Consider the following 11,031-nt stretch of genomic DNA (forward strand, 5'->3'; position numbering starts at 1 on the left):
CTCTATCCGCTGAGATGACATAATGGCTCTCTGCATACTGAAGCTCAGTGGTTCTCAACCTTCCTAATTTAATAAATACCCTTCAAAAGGTTCTCCATGTTGTGGTAACCCCAATCGTAAAATGATTTTGTTGCTACTTGCTAACTATAATTTTGCTAATGTCATGAACTGTAATATAAATAGCTGACATACATTAATATTAATATTTATTAGTATTTTATCCTAGAATGTGATTTGCTTTATAACAAATATATTAGGCAATCCCTGAGAGGGTCAGTCGACCCCCCAAAGGGGTCAAGACCCACAGGTTGAGAACCACTGCCTGTATTAGCTACTTAGTGTGTGATTTTTATGAGATACCTGCAGGGTTTCACTTCGTGCCCACGGCTGTGAACTTAGACAGCTTCTGACTTTAGGTGTCTCTGCACCCAGGTTAAAGCAATGCAGATACATTTTCTTTCCTGTTCAGCTTTGATTTCAAGTTTCTAACATGTTCCCAAGTTACACCGCATGTGCCTTCTAGCCTCCAAGTGTTTATTTTCAGTTCTACAAATTTAGAATGATCCATTCTGTTTGGCATCAGTTGGTCAGGGTGACAGATTGGATACCTCAGAATTTCCTTGGCAGTAAACTTTCAAAATGCTATTCAGTTTCGTGATAGGTGGAGATTTATCCAATCACTCCAATGCTCCTTGGGATTATTTTGTAGTTTTTGTTTTTCTAATGTTTTTCTCACTTTGAAGTTCCTACCATGAAGCTGCATCATTAATCTCTCATACGTCTGCAATTATGCATTCTTTCTGGACTTAATGTTGTTTATTATTTTTTTCATCCAAAATCAATTTTCCTTAATTTTACAGCAATCACCCTTTGAGTTTGTTCCTCTACTTTAGATTCCTAATGCATCTTAAAGCCATAATTCTATGCTTTCATCACAATTTTGGAAAATTCTCTGTCAAATGTTCTCTCTTAAATGTTTCCTTCTCCTCCATTTTCTCTATTAACAGGCGCTGGAGTCCTGAGTGTATTAGAGTTTTCTCTCTATCCTCCATCTCTCTTAATATCTCCTTTAATCACCCACCCTGCAGTTCTGTATGCTGCAGTCTAGCAATTTATTTCAACGAATGAGCTAGATAGATAATTCTCTCTGTAGATATACACAGTTAACCACTTTTACAATTTATCTGCCTGCTTATTGAGGACCTTACTTTTTCTCCATGGTCACATGACAATGGATGTCCCATCCAGCTGTGTTTTGAATCTGTACAGTCACCCTGACACTCTGGTATTGTTAGGTCCTATGTGTGTGGTGTTCTTTCTTTGGAACCCTTGCCTAGATCTTATATCAGGTGGTGTCTGTGTCTACCATCTTGTATTCTGATTTGCTACTCATGGGATCTTTCTGTCCCAAACACTTAATGGTCTTGAATTGAGAGTTCAAATTTTTTCCATCTTAAGGTTACCTTATTTTATAGACTCCAAACGAGATTATTTTCTTCCAGGAAAGCTTTTTGTCTATAATTCACAAGCTTCCACTAACCTAGAATTTCTTCAAGCTTCCCTCCAAGACTGTAGCTCAAACTAGATGTCCAAAACTCAGTTGCTTTATCTTCTAGGCACAACAAAGCTCTCCATTGAGATGTGTCCTGCCAAGGACCTCTGTCCCTGTGGTCTCCCTTGTCTTACCCTGATCTCGACATTTGTCTCCATGCTTTACTTCAAGATTGGATTTACTTCAAGACTGGCTTCCTATATGCATCCTCTTAGGAACCCAGCAATCCACCACGGTGTTGTCCCTTCAGTGTCTGGCTGGCTCAGCCAGTGGAGAAGCTACCAAAGCACCTAGTTTGTGTAGCCAGATGTGGAAGTTAAACCAAGAACTGTGTCTGTATGAACTTAAAAGAGACATTGAAAAGTCCCAGAGCTATCAGCCTCCAATTCAGTAGGCTGATAATTGAAACATGATCTTCTACATAGCCTACAAGTAGGAAGGAAGGAACTGTCATGGACCAAATCACATCTTCAAAACTCACATGGTAAAGCCCCAGTGCTCAGTGTACCTCAGAGTGAGGCTGCATTTGGAGATTGCTAATTATAGGTGAGCATAGTCGTGCGAGTGGGACTCAACATGTTAGTGTCTTTCTAGGAGAAGGTAGGGAAGGCATGAGAAAGACCCGGTGAAGATCCAATGACAGCTACCTGCAAGGAGAGACACTGCCCCCCCCCCCTCAGAAGAGCCAACCAAGTCAGCCCCTTGACTTGGAACTTCCAATGTCTTGCATTATAAGAACCAGATTCCATTGTTTAAAAGACTTTGTCTGTAATGCTTGTTCTCTTGTGAGTCCTGGCAAACTAATGCAGATTGCAAAGAGTTAAGTGGTCTTCTTATTCTTATAATGACGTGTTCCTCTTGCCTTCCTGGGGAACTTTATTCATCTTTCAAGGCCAGCTCACAACTCATATCTTCTTCTAGGTAAATTCCCTTAATCTACCACCTTCCCATAATTTGCCATATTTCCGTTGTAGGGTTTTACACTGTATCCATCTCTGTCTCTTATATTAAACGTGAATTTCTGAAGAGAAATTACCTGGAGTCCATTTTTGAATTCCTAGTCCCCTATGCCCATCGTTATAGGATCTGTGGCTTGCTCAGAATAGCACACTCCTTGCTGCCCTCTGGTGGCTATCTGCTCTCAACACATCACTGAAGGCAGAACGGACAACACCCATGTTCTCCTGGCGTCTTTTAGGCAGTTGGCTTTGCAGTTTACAAGAAGCTACTTCCTTCTCTGTGGGTGTTAACGCACTCTATTCCACTTTCTATACCACTTGCAACTTTCTGGTCGTTACCACGTATTAGTAACTTTTCTATCAAACTTTCACAATCTGCTTTATTAAACAAACAAACAAAAAAAAAAAAAAAAAAAAAAAAAAAAAAAGATGACTTCTAAGCCTAGCTAGATCATACTACTTATAAACNTATCAAACTTTCACAATCTGCTTTATTAAACAAAAAAAAAAAAAAAAAAAAAAAAAAAAAAAAAAAAACAGATGACTTCTAAGCCTAGCTAGATCATACTACTTATAAACCTAGACTCACCCAGGCACTATGGTGCACACTTGTAATCCCTGTAGAGGCAGAGGCACCAGAATCATAAATGTGTGGGCTATAAAGTGGGCTTGAGACTTTTAAAAAGAGATTTAAAATCCCTAATAGTGTATTCATATCTTACTTCAGAAACTCATTTGACTGCACTCAAACTTAGCCATCAAAACTCCTTTCTTCTGTACACACTTTAGCTCTGTTGTAGTCCACACAATGTCTTCCCTGCTGACTCACGCGTTCTTTACTGGTGAGCTTGTAGGTGAGGTTAAGGATCTTGGGAGGGGAAGATAGTTCTGAATTACAGGAGAGGGTCTGATGTAATCACAACGGTCCTTATAAGAAGGCAGGAGAGTCAGGGGTAGGAAAGAGACATGACTGAAGAAGCAGAGGAGAAGAGTGTGAGAGCAGGAGCCTGAGAGCACAGATGTCCCCTGGAGGCTGGAAAGGACTGGAAAGCCCAATCTCTTTTCTGGCCTCCTGGGTGAGCACACTTCTGCCAATCCATTTGAGGCTGCTAACTTCCCAAACTGTAAGAGGATAAATGGTGTCGCTGAGAGCGGCAAGGCTCATGGCAGCTTGACAGATCAGCAATCAGAAACTCCCGTGGACTGATCTCTAGTCTCCCACGAGCCTTTTTCTGGTTAGCACATATACTGCTACTACTGTCGAGTATGTTCTCACAGCCGATTGCCCCTCTCCTGGCTTTACTTCATTGCCCGTGTACCTAGGCAGTCTGGTTTGCTTCTCTCCTACGCTGAAGGGCAAAGCATCTGAGGAGAAAACAAATGAACAGCATACCTTACTGCCGTGACAGACTCATGCGCTGACCTTGGCTAGCTCCTCTAAGCCTCCGTCTTTTGTGTGAATTCCATTACTCCCTGTTTTCCAGCAACAACTCAACCCCATACCCCAGCTCTGCTCACCTTCAGCATCATCAGAATTCTCTCCCTTGCCTCGTGGCTTTATTTTGGTTCCTGTTTTTGTTTCCAGCACCAGTGATGGAATTCGAGGCCTTGAAGAAGCTCAACACCACTCAACTGCTGAGCAACAGTCCTGGACTTGTGTCATTTCTTTTCTTTTCTTTTCTTTTCTTTTCTTTTCTTTTTTTTTTTTTTTTTTTTTTTTTTTTTGGAACAAATAAAGTTTGAGTAAGTTGTTCAGGCTGCCCTTGAGCTCACACTGTAGTCCAGGCCCAGGGCACCCAAGTTTCTTGTAATACAGCCCACAACACCAAGCCTGCCTTATCTTCTGTTTTTCAAGAGAATCTGAGAGCTGGTATGGACTGGTTCCAACCTGGCCTTTGTCACAGTACCTTTTGTTCTCATAGTACCTGAAAGACCATCCCTCCTTCCGCTCCTATTTTTCCTAGTCTTTATGTCCCTAAACCATACTCACTTCTTTTCTGTTTGCAAATGTAGGAGTGAGCAGGGATGAACCACCCCAGTCCCTAGGGCACTACCCATTCTTTGTGTTTGTGTTTTATTGTTCTGTCTTCTATTATAATCATCATGTCATCTCACGATAAACATGACATCATGCTTAAATGCACTGCTCTTTTGGTGTGTCTGTCCTTGGACGAGCCTGAGAACACCTTTGGGTGAATTGGTGGCTTTTGTCTTCTTAGCCCTAGCCCTCTAGTCCTATGCCTTTAATGTACTGAGAAATAGCAGGTCAGAAGGCAATCGGTGTCTTCTGAGAGGTGAGTGACTGGTCAGCCTCCCCCACCACAGGCACACGCTGTTCTCTATCAGGCAGGGCTCTCACCTCCCAGTGATTAATCTGTTTGGAGACTAAGATCTGTCCTAAATCCCCAGGCAGAAGCTCATAGCCGTCCAGATGACAAGTGCATTGGCATGTCCATCAACTGTGCTGCAGAATCAGGAAGACACTCTTGGCTACCTCGGAGCTTCAGACCATCTGCTCAGGTGGCACAACGCCCACTGACAAGGTCAGTTCGTGGCTACCCCCGCACTTTCGATCTCATGGTGCATGGGAAGTTTTTCTCTGAGCAGCGGAAGCCAAGTCTTAAGTGGCACCATTAGTTCCTCCACCATTTAAGTCTCCGCTGTGACTCTTGCATGGGCAGCAGGGATATTTACTTCCCCAGAGCATTACTGTCAGGGAACTGTTCCCGGAACCACACCATGACGGTCTGCAGGCCTCATGTTCCTTTCAGTTGAGAGGAGTGTACAGTGAAAGGATGTTCACCCCGGCAACATGAACTAGTGATTTGTAACTCCAGAGATCACCTTGCCTGCTTAGTGACACTTTGATCCTAAACTATATTGTTGGCCTTTGAGGCCATTAGTTGTCAACCACATCCACTTGTAAACGATGGTTTCCTTTGTATTCAAATGAAGTTATTACTTCGACACCAGCAGTGGAGCTGAAAAGGCAGCTGTAAGATCTCTCTTGGTGGTACAGGGTTTTTTTTGGGGGGGGGGTGCTTTTTGTTGTTTTGTTTTGTTGTTGTTGTTGTTGTTGTTGGGTTGTTTTGTTTTATTTTGTGAGTTTGCCCAAATCCTTCAAGGCTACCAGCAGAGGACAGACTGGTAAAGAACGATGGCATTCATCTGTGCCCAAATAGAAAGGAGAGCCACACTGCAGACAGAGTCCCGAAGGATCAAGGTGGGGACTCATGTAGACTTCACACAAAGAAGGCACAAATGTTGCTACACACAGCCCGTGTCACTTTCAGATACTGACTCTTCGTAGGTCACTCTATTTGAGTAGACAACTGGCAGATGTATTCAAAGCAGAACACAGACAGGCGCATATTCCAAACCAAATGTGTTAGAGGGTAAACTAAAAACTACTACGTCCCTTCCTCTGCCTTGCATGCCTATGCACTTGGGAAGAAAAGGAAGCCGACAAGCAGAAAAGTCTTCAAGATTCAGCACAAAGGCTATCTTCTTAACGGGAGCCCTTTAACTATTGCGATTCACTAAAATCATTCCCGAACGTTCTTAAGATTTTGCAATTCACTATATCTAATAGGGACTCACTTTACCGAAAGGTGATTTACGTCCAATAAACTCATTCCCCCAATTAGCTACAAGGACCCACTCTTCAATCCAGTGACTAAACATAGGAAATACTCTCCAGAAACCTGCCCCACATCTTAATACGTACCTTTGACTACTCCAGAGAACAAAAGAGGTGGACTGTGAATTGAATAGAGTTGGTGGGGGTCAGGGGTGGGGTGGGGTGGGGTGGGGTGGGGGTGGAGGTGGGTTGTCCTAGAAGAAGCAAGGAGAATGTTAAAAGTCCATCATCAATCAAGCTCCCAACAGTACGTCTCCAAGGGAATTAAAACAAAGTTCATTCCCGAAAGTCTCCCTAAACCTCTAGAGACGTTTACAAACATCACTTTAAAGAGCCTGGGTGAGTATCCGTTTTTGGCACCTCGATGGCTCTTGGGCTCTCAGGTTAGCCGAGCGGTGTGTGCGCCAGCGGTCAGCACCGCTCCTCACCACCAGGGGGCGTCCGTGGCTCCGATCCACCGGGCGGCTCTCCCAGCGTACCCCGCTCCCGCAGGCCGCGACCCGGAAGCTGTCGCCGGCTGGCAGCCGGCCCGCGGCTCTGTCCACTTTGGAGTTGCGGAGTGTGTGTAGCAGCCTGGGCGGCCGGAGCTTGCTGTGGCTGCTGGCCGCGGCGGTCGGAAGGAACCCCCCCACCCCCCCATCCCATGAGTTCGTTCCCAGGGGCGCAGTCTGCGCACGCGTCCCCCGGCGACGTGTGACCCGATCTGCCGGCTGCTGCTTCGGAGTTCGTAAGTGTCCGTGGGCCGCGCGGGGCTGCGAAGAGACTCTCCGCCTGGGCCACGATGAAGGCCGTCCAAGTTTTCCTCATCTCGGCTGGAAGAGGCTAGTTGATGGGCTCTGTCAGAAGCGAGCGGGAGAAGCAGAGCTTTCTCTGTCGCTCTGCAGTGCCAGTAGTATCGGAGGTCCAGAGTTCACTCAGTAGCAGCCGGACTTGTTCTCATCTGGGACAGTTCATGCTCCCACTCCTGACACCAAAATAAAATAGGAGGCTGTCATCTGTGGAAACGCACCTGTCCTTTCAACCATGAAGGCACAAGCAGTGTCCCCTACCCAGGGGACTATCTCCGAGTCCAGTTATGTCCACAGCAATCTATGGAGTAGCCGGAAGTTAATGATCGTGGGGGTCTTGCTGGGCTGGCTACTGGTCATCCACCTTCTGGTCAACATGTGGCTTCTGGTCCTTCTGTGTGCATCGCTGGTAGCGCTGGGAGGATGGCTGGGCTCCACTGCCATCCTAGGGGCTTCAGGTCAATTGCACCTGGAACGATTCATTACCATCACCACCTGTCCTCCATGTCCCGAGGCAGAAAGGCAGCTGGAACAGGAGATTAACCGCACCATCCAGATGATTATCCGAGACTTCGTGTTATCCTGGTATCGTTCTGTGAGCCAGGAGCCGGCCTTCGAGGCAGAGATGGAGGCGGCCATGAAAGGGTTGGTTCAGGAGCTTCGAAGGCGGATGAGCATCGTGGACAGCCAGGCTCTTACGCAGAAGGTTCTGACTCTCTGCGGTTGTCACCTGCAGAGCTACATTCAGGCAAAGGAGGCTACTGCAAAAGAGCAGAGCTGTCCGGTTCAGCCCTCCCAGCTGTGGGCTGCTTACTGCCAGGTTACTCCTCCCCATCCTGCCATGAGCTGTCCCACCACGGAGCTCACTTATGCACGTGGCATTGTGAACTTGATCCTAAAAGAGTTAGTGCCCAAACCCCACCTGGAGACGAGGACTGGACGCCACGTTGTGGTTGAACTTATTACTTGCAATGTAATCTTGCCACTGATCAGCAAGCTATCAGATCCTGACTGGATCCACCTTATTCTTGTGAGTATCTTTTCCAAGTACAGACATGATGCTGCACAGGGAACGAAACCCCCCTGCTCAGCCAGTGTCCTAGAGCAGCCCTCGGTGCCCACGTCTCTGCCATTGATTGTTGAAGTAGAGAGTCTGCCAGTAGGAAAAGCATCTTCTCCAGCAACAGCCCCAGTACACGTAACCTCCAGTGAGCCAGCCCCCTCCCCAGAGATTGAAGAAGGCCACGAAGCTGTAGAGGGAGATTTGCCTGGGATGCTCGAAGAAAGAAGAGTAGGAAATAACTCATCCCATTTTCTACAGCCAGATATCCGAGGCCCCTTGTTCTTATGTGAAGACTCAGAACTGGAGTCACCACTGTGTGAACTGGGCAAAGAAACCATCCTGCTAATGACCCCAGGCAACTTCCTTTCAGACAGGATTCAAGATGCTCTGTGTGCCCTAGATGACTCTGGGGCTCTGGAGCCTAAGGATGGCGAGGGATCTGAATGCATGGAAGGAGCAGAAGCTGAGGAGGCCCCAGGGACAGACACAGAGACAGGCATGCTGGTCTCCATGCTTAATTGCCCAGAGATCCAGATTGACACAGCAGACAAGGAGGCAGAGCAAGGAGACAATACCTCTCTTACAGCTTTGCTGGAGGAACCAGAGAAACCCTGCCCCCTACGGCCTTCATGCTTAGACAAAGATCTCACCAGTGGTGTGTGCTCCCTTGAGCCTGCTGTGCCCCCAGTGCCTCTTTCCTCCTCTCCACCTGGTCCTCTCAGCTCAGCCACCTTCAGCTTTGAGTCCCTGAGCAGTCCAGACGGCCCGGTTGTCATCCAGAACCTTCGAATCACTGGCACCATCACTGCCCGAGAGCACAGTGGGACTGGATTCCACCCATACACACTGTACACTGTGAAGGTAACGGGATGATGGCTGTACTTCCTCACTCTTGGGATGGGGGTTAGAAAGCAGAGGCTGTAAACTGATTGTTGCAAGGGCAGATGAGAGCATCCCATGGTGATTAAATAAATGTGTGAGTGGTGCGTAGCTCGTTTGGAAGCCAGGATCGGCTCTTATGGTAGACCCACACAAACAGCCCCAGAACTCAGTGTTAGAACACTCGGGGGTCAACGTTTTCATTGGTTCTCAAACCTGCTTCCACCTCAGAATCACTCTGGCTGCTTTGTAAATACACTGACTCTGACAGACAGATTCTGGATAAGAATGCATCCCAAGATTCTACATTTAAAAAAAAACTGACTTATTTATTTTTATTTTATGTGTATATTTTGCCTGTGTGTATGTAAGTGCATTGTGTACCTGATGCTTGTAGAGGCCAGAAGAGGGTTCTAGATGGTCTGAATCTGGAGTTACAAACAGTTGAAAACTGCCATGTGGGTGCTGGGAACCAAACTCTGGTTCTCTGTAAGAGCATCAAGTGCTTTTAACTGCCGAGCCATTTCTCCCCATTTCTCTGTCCCCACACATTTGTTTTTGTTTTGTTTTGTTTTGTTTTTTAATGAAACTTGCCAATTAACTCATTGCTCCACTTCCTGGCCTGAGGGGAGATCTGCTACTCTAACCAATTTTCTCCATATCATCTCTGCATAGTCGTTCCCAAGTCTATGCATAGACGCCTCAAGGAATGAGGAACTTGCCACCTTCTGACTTAAATATAAGTATTCTACCTTCCTAAAATAAAAAGATATATATAAAAGATATTATCATTTTTAAAGGAAGAAATTAGGAAGAAGTTCAGAGAGAGAGAGATTTCCTTAGCAGGAGCTGCTCTGTTGAACTGTACCTGCCTTCCGGAATTTCTGTGGTTATCAGTCCAAGAACCATGACCAGTGCACGGCTGGACATGCTGCCAATCCTGGCGAAATCCAAGATAACCAAGGGGAAGTGGCCTGTGCAACTTCAAGGGGATCTGGCCTGTCAAAAGTCACATGACATTTGAAATGAAGACGTTGTTAGAACTTGAAATCTCTCCTGAATTCTACCTGTCTCTTCTGCTCGGTACTTGTCTGAGACTTCTTTGTTCACCTCAGCTCACAGGACGGTGTCGTCCTCTCTAGTTCTAGAAATGTTCAAACACCAGCCCCTTTAAAAGTTATCAGAGTCACTAATGTATTTAGAAGCACCTGTGCACTCATAGGCACGCCTACACTCACTCACGTGGTCTTTATAAAGCAGGCATTTTTCAGAAGCACAGACGTGGGGTCATGAGTAACAGGTGACTGTCAAACTGCGTAACTTGAACAGTTTGCCTGCTTGTTGTTTGGACTCTAGGTGTCCCTCTGGTATGCCCTGTGCTCACATACAAGTGCCAGGTTCTGGCTATTTCATCTTCTACTTGTGACATATTTGTGAACTGATAACAGTTTTTCTTTCTTATAACCAGTAAAATCAAGTTGTCACTCAAAGGGCAGGGCAGAATAGTCCACAGAAAGCATGGAAGCTCCCAAGTGCTCCGAGCTCGCTCTAAGCTCGGCCCTGAATGCTGCCTGTCTCCTTCCTTTTTGGTACTTATGGGAGAGACTTCTTTGCTCACCTCAGCACTTAGTGCATAGTCTTCCTCTCTAGTTCTAGAAATGTTCAAACACTAGCTCAACTTCTTTCAACAAGGAGATTTTTAAAAATCACTTGTTGCTTTATAATATAATATTTCAGCCAAAGAATTTCTGATAAGAGCAAGCACATGCTGAGCTGGTCGCAGCATCTATGTATTTTATACTTCTCTGTCAGAAGGTCTTGCCCTGTGTGGCCAGAGCTTCCATTGTCTTCAAGCTGCTCACTTTCCTAGGAGTCCAGTGTGGGTCATCTCTCCCACACTGGCCTTTTATGCATATGAAGGTGGCAGACTGACCTCACAGAACATGTCCATCATCATGTCTAGGGGAGGGGAGGGGAGGGGAGGAAAAAGTACTACTCACAAGCTACTTCCCAAGCTTCAGAAAGTTTTCTGTGTGAGAAACAGGTCATGGAAATGAGGTTTCATTGTTTACAAATACTGGGCTGTTTAAAAGATCCTGGGTTTTCCAGCGTTAAGTTCCACTTTATGTCTTACTGATGACTATTGTAGC

General features: G+C 45.9%; 1 protein-coding gene across 1 annotated transcript in view; it reads left to right on the forward strand.

Annotated features, from left to right (window-relative positions):
• The first annotated feature begins 6,678 nt into the window (after positions 1–6,678).
• The window catches only part of Snx19 (sorting nexin 19), a 36,349-nt gene continuing 31,996 nt past the window's right edge, over positions 6,679–11,031 (forward strand). The window contains exon 1 of the mRNA XM_021207344.2: positions 6,679–8,863. Coding sequence (XP_021063003.1) covers positions 7,175–8,863 — 1,689 coding nt within the window. The 5' untranslated portion in view covers positions 6,679–7,174. The remainder of the gene's footprint in view (positions 8,864–11,031) is intronic.

The sequence above is a fragment of the Mus pahari genome, chromosome 10 (genome assembly GCF_900095145.1).
Source record: "Mus pahari chromosome 10, PAHARI_EIJ_v1.1, whole genome shotgun sequence".
Taxonomy (NCBI): domain Eukaryota; kingdom Metazoa; phylum Chordata; class Mammalia; order Rodentia; family Muridae; genus Mus; species Mus pahari.